This window comes from Panicum hallii, chromosome 3, assembly GCF_002211085.1.
Source record: "Panicum hallii strain FIL2 chromosome 3, PHallii_v3.1, whole genome shotgun sequence".
NCBI lineage: Eukaryota > Viridiplantae > Streptophyta > Magnoliopsida > Poales > Poaceae > Panicum > Panicum hallii.
This window is the reverse complement of record NC_038044.1, coordinates 63,558,860-63,572,710: the sequence shown is the minus strand read 5'-3', so window position 1 is coordinate 63,572,710 and position 13,851 is coordinate 63,558,860. Positions and strand designations below refer to the sequence as shown.

General features: G+C 43.2%; 2 protein-coding genes across 2 annotated transcripts; both read right to left on the bottom strand.

Moving 5' to 3' along the window:
* Nucleotides 1-1,373: 1,373 nt before the first annotated feature.
* Nucleotides 1,374-9,450, bottom strand: LOC112884994 (anaphase-promoting complex subunit 5). Its single transcript, XM_025950656.1, has 20 exons — nucleotides 9,159-9,450; nucleotides 8,685-8,844; nucleotides 8,470-8,585; nucleotides 8,122-8,359; nucleotides 7,262-7,355; nucleotides 7,066-7,144; nucleotides 6,870-6,955; nucleotides 6,159-6,291; nucleotides 6,017-6,049; nucleotides 5,047-5,301; nucleotides 4,662-4,739; nucleotides 4,253-4,524; nucleotides 3,674-3,733; nucleotides 3,440-3,507; nucleotides 3,231-3,336; nucleotides 3,009-3,150; nucleotides 2,688-2,786; nucleotides 2,322-2,586; nucleotides 2,014-2,081; nucleotides 1,374-1,878 (listed from the first exon to the last, which is right to left on the bottom strand). Exons 1-20 carry the CDS (start codon nucleotides 9,387-9,389, stop codon nucleotides 1,723-1,725), a joined length of 2,739 nt encoding a protein of 912 aa, XP_025806441.1. The 5' UTR covers nucleotides 9,390-9,450; the 3' UTR covers nucleotides 1,374-1,722.
* An 831-nt stretch (nucleotides 9,451-10,281) lies between these two features.
* On the bottom strand, nucleotides 10,282-13,338 carry LOC112884995 (phytoene synthase 2, chloroplastic-like). Its single transcript, XM_025950657.1, has 6 exons — nucleotides 12,786-13,338; nucleotides 11,921-11,971; nucleotides 11,641-11,813; nucleotides 11,287-11,522; nucleotides 10,816-11,008; nucleotides 10,282-10,697 (listed from the first exon to the last, which is right to left on the bottom strand). Exons 1-6 carry the CDS (start codon nucleotides 13,204-13,206, stop codon nucleotides 10,548-10,550), a joined length of 1,224 nt encoding a protein of 407 aa, XP_025806442.1. The 5' UTR covers nucleotides 13,207-13,338; the 3' UTR covers nucleotides 10,282-10,547.
* Nucleotides 13,339-13,851: the final 513 nt, after the last annotated feature.

The following is a 13,851-nucleotide window of genomic DNA, read 5'->3' as shown; positions in this document are numbered from 1 at the left end:
ACCCCGCCACTGCGGCTAGCAATATTATGGCAAGGAGCTGGTTTGGAAATTGAGGAACTAGAAGTCGGTAAAGGTGCGCGTTTTTTCATTACTCTCTCCATTTTAAATTATAGATTATTTTAATTTTTTATATATACAGTTTTTGCTATGCATCTAAATATATATTATATTTATATACATAGTTTTTTTTATATTTAGATTTATCAAAATAATCTGTAATTTGAAACGGAAGGAATACATCATGGGTCGACTTTGAATTCTCATGCTGCTATAATTAAGCTAAATATTACAAGGAACCAGTTTAGGATAAGCCCTCCTTAACGGTGCGTATAGAAACAGCATATGGATGCATGCAGGAGCCAGTAGCACGTCAGCTTCATTTTCTGCAAGGGGAAGACGACGTGGTCAGGTGCATGCCGGACGTGGACAATGACGCATAGCCTGACGACCTGGTAAATAAATATAATTTAGATATATTTAGATGAATTAAAGTTGAATGTTAAATTTTAGCATCTATTAGTACTCATGTTCCTTCTATATTTTAAAAATTTTAGCTAAAATTTAGTTCGTTCCATTAGCATTTCTGTTTAGATGGACTATTGCTACTTTAAAGTATTAGTATTTGAATCCAACACCCCATTTACCTCCTTCCCTGAGACGATGGTTCCGCTCGATCAGTAAAACTAAACTAGTAAACGACAAGTTAAAACCAGTTACATTTATATGCAGCACGAAACAATCGATTGGTCGATGATTCGACGCCCGCACGGCACGTATGCGTACGGAGGTGTCGGCTGCGGGCGCACGCCCTCCACCGTACCGATCGATCCGTACGCCAATTATTGGCGCAGCACCGTACGGCAGACAGGCAGTCGTACTGGATAGCATCATGTCAGGGTGTACCATGCTGATGCTGGCTGTTTGGTGACATGTCACGGCTCTCCAGCGGATTTCAACTCCTCCGTTCAAAATTGTATTATTTTAGCAATTCTAGATGTATAATTTTTAACAATATTTATCTAGATGCATAGTAAAATTATATATTTAGATTTACCAAAATGATATTGGAAGGAGTACCTAGTTCTCAGCCAACCATAAATGAATAGCCTAACTTGCCGGTGGACGCACGGCGACGCAGCTCGTCACTGGAAAATCTCAGCTCCGTGTGTACGCGGTGCGCCACCATGGCGCTCACGTGGCTTGATGAATGATGACCAGGTTTACAATCTTCTTTATTTTGAAAATATATTTTAGTTGAAAAGAAAGGCAATCTTACGAAAAATATCCAGACACTTCCAATAGAATTATTCCAGCACAAATCCTAGAGATAGATTAGGACGCAAAAAATATTTGACAGGTGACCTGGACCAGCCTTGACTAACCTGAGAACCCAGAACAAGTCACAAATAAATATGCAATCTGAGGGTTTATTGACCTGTATGAGAACTAAGGGTAACAAAACTACTAGTAAAATTCACTTTGGCTCTCATAGATTTTGTTTCAACTTCATATTGGGCAGTCTGATGTATCATGTGTAAATGCTCTGCACCACAATGCCTCAAGTACATGGCAATGAGGGCGTCGATTTTACAACAGTCATTGACTTCACAATATACATCAATCGACTTTTCCCAAGGCGCTTCAGGATACCACACATTCACAGGTCGTGCACCTTCCTACCACGACATGGTATTGTTGCGGAAGCCCCTGGTCATTGCAATCTCAGTATGCAAGCGAGTCCTCTTCGTGGTGCGGGTTTTCGAGGGCAGTGATGTGTTCCTTGAAACAAGCCGCGGCTTCCTCCCTCTCGTTGAGCTTGCCGAGATGGTTGTATGCCATTGCCTTCAGATAGTACGCCTCTGCTGCCATCTCATGGTACTGCATATGACACCGGATTTAGCGTATGTGATGTCAGAAGCCTTTGTGCAATCAGCACAGGATGTCAGATTCTAAGTGACATCTTGTGACATTACAGTAATGGGGAGAAGACACAGGCCCGAGCAATCAGCTCACCTCCAAAGCTTGCAGATCCTGGGTGGCTTGGTTCAGAGGATCCAGAACAGCTTCAGGGTCTTCAGGAACTGCAAGAAGAGGGTAAAGGGAAGAACTAACAAAAGAAAGAACTGCGTCCATATTTTTAAGAATCATTTGCAGGTCTAGCTTCTAGCATCTAGGTGCATGTATCGAGCAGATCAATATCTTGACAGCTTTACAGAGCAATATCTTAAAATGTTTACGGAAAACATGTCACAGATCAATGTGGTTGCTAAACCACATTAAGGATCCGCCAAGAGGTTGTCAATGAAAGTACTGCAAAATACCTGAGAATTTCGGATCAGATAAATGGCACTTTGCTAAAACAATGTGAGCTCGAGCACACAGCTCAAGTCCACCATGACCAAGAATCATGGGAAGGCTCTGGTGGACAAGACTCAAGGCCCTCTCTGCGTGGCTTGATCCAAGAGCCAGCCACAACTCAGCAAGAGTAAGTGTGGCTGAGGCTTCAAGCAGATCCAAGTTGAATGATTTGCAGAATGATTGGCTGGCTAATGCATAAGGGAGCCCAAGGACTGCATTGTCAGATTTCTGGGAGAATTAGAAAGAAAAAAAAAAGATTACTAACTTGCTCTCTGCAGGATTGCAGTATTTACCAGGTTGTAGTTTACAGACAAAAATGGATATCTTACTCTATGTATTTCAGCAAGTAATAAAAGAACACTTGCATTCTCAACTTGCATATTATACTTGTAGCACGTAGAGAAAAGAGAATTGGCCACAGCTGCAGCCTGCGCGAAGAAGTCAGGTGTCATAAATAGACCTTAATCTGTCAGTTCATGTATTGTCATGGTTATGAGTATAATCAGGATCAGGAGGACCCCTGTAAAACCTAAAGGAAGGAGGGGAAATATCTTTTATGCAATGTGCTTGGTAAGTTACATGGGTAAATGGACAAATAAGATGAAATGCATGCCTCTTGTGTAAACATAACAAGTAAGCAAGTCCAGAACCTGGCTATACTGCTTTGCAGCAAGTAGAGTGCGAGCACGGCGGACACTAGCTTCTATCTTTAGCTCGATGTCTACTCCACAGACAGAAGATGACAACACCCCAAACTCATCACAGATTTGCTGTGCAACCTTTAGATGCCCTCTACATATATCAATTTTACACACATCAGAATATGGAAACCAAATGCAACTACCAAATGAAGTGTAGAAACAGATCTGTACTGATGTAGTGCACGCTCATGTAGTATCTGCATTCTAAGAAGCTGGATGTGCAAACTTGTTGAGGATGGGAACTTCTTTTCAGCAAGCTTTAGAGCACAGAATGCAGCTGCAGATAAATCACAAAATAAAAGGCCATGAGAAACTATGGATATTTGCACAGCTCTTAGATGCTACAGCCTATAGCACATCTAGGTTGCATGAGAACTAACCAGAATATCCTTTGAACACTGCCAATTGTTGAATTAGCTTGACATAAGCTAGTGACAGCTCTGATGAACTGTAGTAAAAAATACAATGCCATCACAAATCCAGGTTTGCAAAGCATCACGAAGATTTAATTAAAAAAGTTAAAGACTGCATGAGACAGTTAAAAGAATAGTGACAGTATAATATATAAAGCAGTAAAGGTATTGAACAGTAACTAAATTTTACCACATTCCCACCTTGCAGCATCAGCAAAGCAAGTTGCATAGACCAGAGCATTCATTCGTACCATTGGAGCACTGTGAATAGGGTTGACAAAAAAATGAAAATATTACTTTTCTAGAAAGGGTGCAGGTAGAATTATAGCACACTCTAAGATTCGATATAACATAAAACAACCATAAAAAGGTAATGAAAAGAACCTCTAGCAAATAGACAACAAGCAAGACAGATAAGTGCATCAGGGGCTGCATTAAAGCTACACAACACCAGGATTGTCTAAAAGGTCTTATGTTTATAAGGTGATAGTACTATAGAACAAAGGGTGAGGTACAGACCCTGTTATCCCAAATACAAATAGGTGCAAGGCTGATAATTCCTGGTACCAAATAAAATATCAGTCGCTAATAGCCACTATGAGCCAAACTCTTTTAGTTTGTTTGCCAGGTATCTGCTCTTTCTTAGTTGCAAGGGACACTTGTTCATTGCTTATCCAAACCCTCCCTTTCCAATACAACAACACTGTACAAGCTGGAAAAAGTTGTAAGACAACTGCTATGAAAATTGAACCCTTGCATTAACAAAAAACAGATAAGTACCTCCCATAGTGCTCCCATGCGGTGGCTCTCAGCAAATATCCTGAGCCAGCTAATTGCAATACTGGTGCAGGTACTGGACTTGGTTGTGCATGATAATGGAAATTGTCGAAGTCATTATGTAACTTTGTAGATTTCATAGAACTGCTACGCCATGAGTCAGAAGCAGCAGACAGATTCCTAAGCCACGAAGTGCTAAAACTACCATTATCATTTGAGGTAGATAAAGCATCTGTTCCAAAGTCAGTCAACACACGGGTACTTAATCTCAAATTCTGTAAAAGAAAAAAAAAACACAGGAGAAATTATTAATACTTTAGTATAGTGGCAAATATATACAGCTGCTCGCAAGGATGTGCATAATGATTTGAGTTGTGCATAATGATTTAAGTTTAGAGTAACTGCAGCATACCTTACAGACATCTGAAGGACATGTTCTGAGCTTTGTAGATGCATTGGGACCAAAGGAGACTAGTGGCCTTTGGACATGCTGACAAGTGAGAAACAAACGTTTACAGTCAGAAGAAAAGGATAAATAGATAACAATGATCTGTGAAGTACACTGAGTATTCTTAAAGCCGCATCTAGTCCTTTCAAGATCAAAGGACTGATGCCTAGTAACAGTAATATCAATACAGCAACTACCAAGCTGTAAGTTCGAAGCTGTGTCAAGTTCAAATTGTGATATAACTAGGAGAGATATGCATGGATGGACAAGTAAATGAACTTAAACATGGCAATGTATTAAAGATGTTTTCCTACAATCAAATAATACCAAATACTAGCAGGGATCGTACCTTCAGCTCGAATTTTGCCAGAGAAAGGTGATCAAAGGATAGTAAGCTTGGAAGTTTCAATATATCAGCTCTCTTGAGTGATCTCTTTAAAAGAACAAGTAACTGTTGCTGAATCGATAATGGTGTGCCCAGTCCAATATTGGTCCCAAGTGAATATGGCGAACTGATTATTCCAACTGTGTTTGACATGCCTATCTTTGATAATAGATTGGAAATTGCTCCTAATACATATGCAAGGCATGAATCATCATTATTCTGAAAAAAACAAAAACAAAATGTAGGATCTGTTAACACAACTGAAGAGCACCTGTTAGTTTGCATAAATGTTAATATCATTGGGAAACACAGCACACCTGAAATTTTGTTCATATGTACGAGAACTTGTACCAAACTATCCCTAATTTAGCAATCCGAACATTAGAAAAATTGGACTCTGATGAACGAAGGGGCTTCAACAAAAGGCTGTTAGACTAAAAATTTGGAGAGATGCATCTTCCAACAATCGTCAGGTCACCTTGGCATTCCAGGAGACACATAGATGCAATATATATTTAAGTTAAGAACCTGATAGGACAAAACTGAAAACTCTATGACAAGGAGTGTATTTTTCATGTTGTGCTACTATTGAAACATGCTGGGGACCGGGAGTGTCAAATTTACGAAGACTAATGAAATTTGATGATTCATCATTCTATCAGGTGATAAGATTTTATTTCAATTGACAGATATTGTTCAATATAGAATTATTTAGAACTAAACAGGGAGACCAGAATATAATTTCGTGGACCAACAATGTGGCTGAAATATAGGAAAATCCAAACCATCCTGCCAGAACTATATTAGCAATAGAAAAACTAACTGAAGCCTTCCTCATGTACCTTTAGTAGTTTGAGACAAATTTAATTTCAAGTTTCATTCAAAATAACTGGATACAAGCATATTTCAGAAAGATACCAATTCAGTAACTTACCATTTGAGAAACACGCACTGCTTCTGCAAATGCCTGGAAGAAAGCAAGCCAGCAGAGCATAAACAATTTGCAATGAAACAAGTAGTTTCAAAAAGTGATGGGCTGATAGTACAAAACAAGAAAAGTGAATAAGTTACATTACCTCTAGGGCTTTCTTAGGATGTCCAAAGTAACAATGCAAGTTGCCTAAGCATAGCAGGGCACTCTCATACTTTCCAACAACAATATCTTGCATTGGAGACACAGAACGACCAAAAAGTCCTTGCATCCCTGCACTACATCAACCAGATAGAATGACCAAATAAGAACATGTTAACTTGAAGTGAAAAAAAAAGAACTCCAAGATTTAGATAGCAAGAAGGAAATAATGGTTAATGAAGTATTGAGAGCAAAACTGAACAAGGAAAAAAAACACAATGGTAAATGAATATTCATGTGGTGGTTTTACTTCACGTATGTGCTCTCATGATCTAGCCCAAGGGCAACCTTGTACCTTGTATTATCACAATTCCATCCATCTTGCTAATTAAAAAGCAAAAGAAATTGAGGTAAATAGAGAGACTGCAGCATTCTTAAAAGCAAACAGAAAGGTCATGTAGTACATTAAACATGCTAGAGATTAGCATTCCTTGATTCCATACCTATAACTGGCATACTTGGTTAGTAGCCATTGATTTACTAAAGTGAATATTTTGTCAACATTTGTTTGAATGAACAGAACAGTGGGCCAAAACATCAAGCACAACCCGGCCTTGCCTTGGTCACTAAATGTTCAAAACTGCTATATACTTACGAAGAAGATGGTTAAAATATGAGGCACAGCCCATCATATAATAGGGACAATGCAACTGACCTGTAATCAAAGTATCGGTGAAGATTATCCAGTGAAGCAACATAGTCATCATGGCAAAGTGCATTCAAGTACTGCAAGAATTGGACCTGACAAGCAGAACATGAATACGAAAAATCAACATGATTAGCATTTAGGAAACATTCACGGTTCCAGAGTCTCCTAGAAAATTAAAGGCATTCACTGTGCCATAACTTACACGATGAAGCTCCGGAGCTAATGTCTGAAGCTGTGTCATTGTGGCATTAAATGAATTCAAAGGCACTGAGCTGGGATCCCTACAACAGAAGAGTAGTCACTAAAGAGTTTTATCTTTCATGTCCTTTTAGAAGAGTAGAACAAGTTTGTGGTAGTATTCACTATTTAGCCTACTACATTTAAGAATAGATACTCACTTCTCAAGAATATCAGCTTGTTGGTTAAGGTATGCCTCTAATTGCCACCTTGATCTCAGACATGTTGGGTTGTCATCCGCTTTAAAATTATTAGCTAGCATAAAAAAGGAAAATATCAATAAAATTTTTAAAAGAAGATCTTCCTTTTGACGCCCAGATAAAAGTATAAAACTAAAATAACTCTCGACAACAATATTGCATAAAGTATTGAGAAGCCGCACTATAAAATTAAAAAAACTTACACCCTAATCTATTTGGTAATATAAACCAATTAGCTAGCACAAGTACAAAAAAAGAAATATCACAAATTATACCAAAATATAACTTGCAACGCTTCGCTTTTTCAGGATGGTATTTGAGACAGAAACATGATGGTGAATGCTGGTAGGCAAGATAAGTATATGACAAAAAAAAAAAGAAAGCTACAACAGTAATCCAGCTAGATGCAATTATATAGATGATCTGGGAGTATGGACTTTGGAAGCAATCTATCTGGGCTAGCCCAGTTCTCTAGTATCCAATGCCAATGTTGTAAAATGTTATGACGCAAACTCGTTAACCTTGGAGGCAAAAAATACTTGTATTGGGTACTGCTCCTTAGAATCAAGTACTAATTCAGGCAGTAGACACTGGACAGCCCTTTCCATGGTTCCAGATTACAGAGAAAAAAATATGCAAAAAAAGAAACAAGGGACAGCTTTCCTTCCAGGTTATGATCATCCCTTTTCTTTTCATTCTGGAGTTCGGTCAGAAAATGTCTATGCCCTTTATATTATTTCTTTTTTGGCATCTTGCAGTAATTGTATGCTTCTGCTAAAATCAAAGCAGAAATCATGATAGAGTTTAGAATTCAGACATACCTTCATCAAAATCATGGAGTGACATTGGTGCGCAAGTTAGAGCTGAAGTGCTCTCCCCCATATGGCTCTCAGAGGCATAACCTTGGCGGTATTTCTCAAATATACCAGCTTGAGAACCTATGTCTGCATCCATCAAGTTGTTCATTTCAGTATCGAAGTCCTCATCTTCTGCCAAGTCATATGAAGCATCAGTCGAGTTACAGTACATCACTAGATCTGCCAAAAGATGGCATACACCCTACACAGATTTTCAGTGAACACATCAGTGTCTTAAAGGCGGGAGGGTGAGGAAGAGGCCAGAAATGTGAAGAACAAATTGTTGTTGACGTCTTATACTACTTGCAGCACCTCAAAGGTCATTGAATTGAAGGCAAGTATGCAGCAGCGAAGGAAAACTCCAAGTTGACTATTTGGATCCAGAAATATGTCCTCAGCACTTGCACCTTCGGGTGCAGTGAGCACAGCTGGCAAAATCATTTCAGAGTTAGCTGTCTAATTGAATGTATATCTATTGAGGAAACAAAAAATGAACTGAAAACATCAACATATCATGTGACCCTCACCTCGTAGCTTATCGAAAAAGTTGAACAAATCATCAGGCGAGTTCAGCACTGACAGGGTACTTGTCAGCTGCTCACAGAGCCAACCATTAGTTAAATCGTCCACCGCCTTCAGCTGCCTCAGAAGTTCCTCCAGTGAAGGCTCCCGAAAATCATCGCATGACTACAAGATTAATATGTTAAGCATACCCACTTCACTTCTGCGATAAATGGAAGGAAATGGCGAGCAAACGGTGGTTCATTTACTGGCAGAAAGAACTAGCTGGGTCTACAGTTCAGCATACATGCAGATACTACGGGGTTTCACAAAATCATGGAGCTAATTCAAAAATCCTTGAGATCCTAACGCTCCCAATCCCAGAAAAAAAACTCCACAGCGCCATTTAGCTTAAGCAGTGAGCACAGGGCAGCGACAGGACCATGAGCAGAGCAGCATTTCGAGGGAAAGCAAGGAAGCAAGCGCGTGTATGGGCGTACCCGGGTGAGCATGAAGAGGAAGAGTCCGAGGCGGTTGTGGTGGGCGACGGACTCGAACGGGAAGGGCGGCACAGAGTCGCCCCCCGCCTGCGCCGGCGGCGCGAAGACCTGCACGAGGTGGCACACCGCGATCTTGTGCGGCGTCAGCTCCAGCAGCGCCCTGCCGGTGCCGCCCGCGGACGCCGGGTCCGCCGCCCCCGCGCCGCCCCCGACCCCCGCGAACAGGCTCATGGCGCCGCCGGCCGTCGCCGCCGGGGACGAGGGTTTTGAAAAATTTCCCCTCTTTTTTGGCTCGGGGACGAAACGGCGGAGCGGAGCGTGGTGGAGGAGTGGGGCTTAGGGCTTTGGGCCTCCCAGTCGCGGGCTCGAGTACTCGACTCTTTTCCGGCCTGCTGCCTTCGTCGCGCGGATTGGAGCCCAATGACAACTAATGGGCCAAAATTTGGGCTTCGTGTAGTAATTTCGACCCATCATCAATTTATTGGCTGAAATTTATTTTCCTTTCGTATAAATATTTTCCCGTGTCAGCAAAAACCGGTCTACGTGTCGAAACCGTCGTCATACCAGCGCAACAATGGAGCGGAAAGGTATAGACATTTTTCTTCTTCTTTTTCTTTCTCCTCTTTCTCTTCAGTGTTCCTTATTTTTCACTTCTTGTTAGGGAAAACTTCTTTTATATACTGAAGAAAAGGTTTGAAACTTCATCCTGCGAGTCAGGCCAGCCAACTCGCACCGGTGTATCACGGGATGTGGCTCACGACGAGGCCTCTCTCCCAGCCACAGGCGCAGCAGTGTCGGATATGCCACTTGCACCGGCCACCAATCTGCAGACCAGGTCCACAGGTAAAAACCAGCAGAAGCAGGCAGACCACCAGTCATATGCACCGGACCACAGCCAGTTGCGGCTCTCATTCCTTCACATTTCAGAGAGCACCAGCCTCACACCAGTCGCCACGAACAAGGCCAAAACTTGTTCAAAATTACAGTAGCAGGTTAGCACAGTCTGTCATTCAACAATGCAAGATTAAGTCAGACTGATTTACCCCAAAACAGAACAACAGAACCTGAAGAGTATTTGAGCCTGGACTCTGAAGTCTGAAGAGAAGTTGTTCAGGGAGAACAGTTATCCATAACAGATAATGCTTCTTGATTGAATTCTAACTTTCTTTCCATTCTGTGTCGTGACAAGAGCTGAGTATTGAGGGACCTGGAATGAGTCCCCTAGACTAAAAACTGTTTGTGACAGACAGGCTTAAGCCATGCAGGCAGCTGAAGCTGATTATATACAACAGCCAAGAGATCTCCCAAAAATGAAAGAAGAAACAAGGAACACCAAGCTGAGAGAAGAAGGAAAAAAAACAAAAAACGAACATCTGATCTACAGACGCATCATGAGCCAACAGCTGCTCTTGCGTACGCTACCGGTAGTGACAGCAGCTTCCTCGCCTTGCCTACGTAGGCGCGCTTGGTGAAGTTGTTGTAGTCGTTCGCCTCGATGGCGTCGAGGATCTGCCTGTACAGCCACAGAGACGCGAGGACCTGCAACAGAAGAATTGTGCAAAGGGTGAGTGATTCGGAGCCTGTAAAGAGAACACCGCTTTTCCAGGAGATTCAGATTGTAGGCATAGTTAAATGCAGAATTTCGAGGCTCGCATACCGGCCATCTGCTCGCAGAGTCTAGATGGGCCACGCCCTTCTCAGCCTCATCGAAGAACAACCTGGCACGCTGAATCTGGCCCTTCATGAACCTCCTCCACTTATCGGTCACTTTCCCTCTGAAAATGTCATCTTCCGTCAGACCTGCCTGTGCAAGCTCGTCCAGTGGAAGGTATATTCTCCCTCTCCTTGCACTGTAATTCCATCCACAACAATAAACACACTACATTACAATCAAGAAAAAGAAGAGAAATAATACTGAACAGCGACAAGTTAACATGTTCCTTGCTGACAATTAGGCAGAGTAAAATACAGTGCACCTACTTGCACTTTAAATACTATATTCTGCCCTAGATAATATTGCTGAAGTGTTTGATATAAAAATTATTGGGTGCCGTGTCAAACAGATTTAGGCCTGGCACTGATCCAACATACAATTATATGCTTAGTGATGGATAAAGTTGGTACTTACTCTTCGCCTACATCTCTGAGAATATTCGTCAGCTGGTTAGCGATGCCAAGAGCCAGTGCAGCATTGTACACGCTCTCAGTTGAGGCCTTTGAGTCCGGGGCGATGCCCATCACAGGGACTGTCATAAGGCCAACTGTGCCAGCGACGTAGTAGCAGTAGAGGTAGAGCTCATCAAAGGTCCTGTATCTCGACTTCCACAAATCAAGCCTCATTCCTTCAATCATATCTTTGAATGGCTGTGAATAGGAAAAAAATTGCGATGTTGTAGAACAATCAGTAAATTGCAGTAATTGCTAAATTTACTATTAGATCTTCAAGACATGTCGCGCCAAATTCATCAGTTGTCTGATTTACCTGGATATCTACCGGAAACTTTGACACCGTGTCTGAGAGGGCTGCATCGTACATATCATACGGACGGCCTTCAAAAAGATCTTCTAGCCGCTTCTCCCACCGATCAAGAGCAGTTGGTGTAATGTAAGACGCGTTAGGACCATCCACAAGCTCGTCGGTTCTTCTGCACCATACTGCAAAATTAAAGGGGACAAAAACACATGAGAAACCGTGACTTCACAAACAAGGACTAGAAGGTTAGTTTCCAAAACCGACAGGACCAAGTAAATCCGCAACTTACCGTAGATTGCCCAGACAGCTTTGCGCCTCTCAGGAGTCATAAGCTGTGTGCCTGAAAGGTCAACCAAGGCAAACGTGAGCCACGAGAAGCAAAATTAATACAGATAGATGATATAGTATCTGAGTATTAATGATGACGCTACTGGTACTCACAGGCCCATATGGTCAAGGCAATAGAAAAATCACCAGTTATAACTTATAAGGTCAGAGATCCAGGATGCTTTAAAAAAGGTAGAAAACTAAACGGATTAAATCAAGCCCATGCGCCTCCAGATCGATCACCCAAACCCCACCAATCACTCTAGGCCTGAACCTGCGCACTGAACTTATTGAAGAAATCAATCAGCTGCCAGTAGTCCACCGTAAGTCCACAGCCGAAATTATAAAAGCGCACAATCGTTGGGATTGATCATTCCTTGAGGTAGATGGCCCCACGTGCACCGTCTTCTCACCTACTGAGGTCGGCGCGGCGGGATTCTGAATATCGTAATAACGTGTCCAGTTGTCGAGACCCAGGCGAGCCTCCCTCATGTGGGTTGCGGAACTGGCTAGGGACAGTGGGAGGACATCTTCTGAATTTTATAGGGAACTCGAATGTTCAGAGTTGTTATTCAAAGGTTTTGAGCACCGATCGCTCTTATGATAGCTAGTTAAAAGCCTAAAAGGTGAGAGTATAGAAGCCATTCCCTCGATCGCACTACCAGGAATCGCATACGCTGGGTAGGGAGCGGAATCTAATGGCTCCACACCACTTGGGCTCCCATTCGGCTACTGCTAGTTAACTAGTAACCGTACTGATGTACTACTATGCAGCAGAGAATTAATTAATTAATAACTGGAGGAGGAGAGCAAGAGCACTGACTGACCGAGGTAGAAGGTCTTGGCGTACTCGGCGCAGACCTCGCCGCAGCGGTCGTAGGCGTCGCCGAGGAGGCCCCACCCGCGGAGCCCCTCCTCCTCCTTCTCCTCGGCCCACCGCGGGCGCTGCCGCCGCCGCGCCCCGGCCGCTTCCCCCTTCCTCGCGACGCCGCCCTCCACGAGCGCCGCCTGCCGCATCACGACCTCGTAGACGGCCTCCTCCGACGCCGTCCTGGCCGGCGCCGCGGTGGCGGTGGCGGTGGCGGCGGCGGCGGCGAGGCTCGCGCGCGGCCTCGCGAGGGAGGCGCCGCCCCGCCTGGGCGGGAGGGGGAGGAGGCGGGCCTGCGGGCGCTGGGACGAGGAGGAGGATGGTTGGTGGGGCCTGCAGCTGGCGTGGTGCGCGGCCCAGACCGCGGAGGAGCCCGCCATTCCGGCGAGCGGGGAGGTGGGGGGAGGGATCGGGCGGCGGTGGCGGGTGGATGGGTTGGGTGGGAGGTGCGGGAAGTGTGTGAGCGAGCGCTCGTGGTGCTGGGTGGGCTCGCGGCTCGGCCTCTCTCCTCTCTCGGGCTGCCTGGGTTTTAAATGGCTGGGGTGCTGGGAGCTACGACGGGTAGCCGTTTGGTCCGTGCATTCGGAGGCCGACGTGGACCCATCACGGCCTCTGAAGGGGGTCCGTGGTGGTACCACTGGAAAGTGCAGAGGTTTTTTCCTTCGTCAGACTCTTCCTTCTTCCTTCATTCACAAATGGCGGCTGGTACTGCACTGCACTTAAGTACTCTCACCATTTTTATTTACATATTATTTTAAGTTAAATTTAATTAATTTTAATTAAATCTATAAAAAGATATAGCAACAACCGTACTATCCAACCTATGCACTGTCAATGTATACTTCGTAGTGGATTAAACGAAGCAAATTTTGTATTGTAAATATTATTATTTTTTTCTATAAATTTAGACAAAGTTGGCCAAATTTGACTTAGAACAAACTTAATACGATATGTAAATAAAAACAGAGAGAGTACTCTTTCAGGTTTCAGCTCATAGAAGAGGGTAAAATTGGAAAATAAGGAAG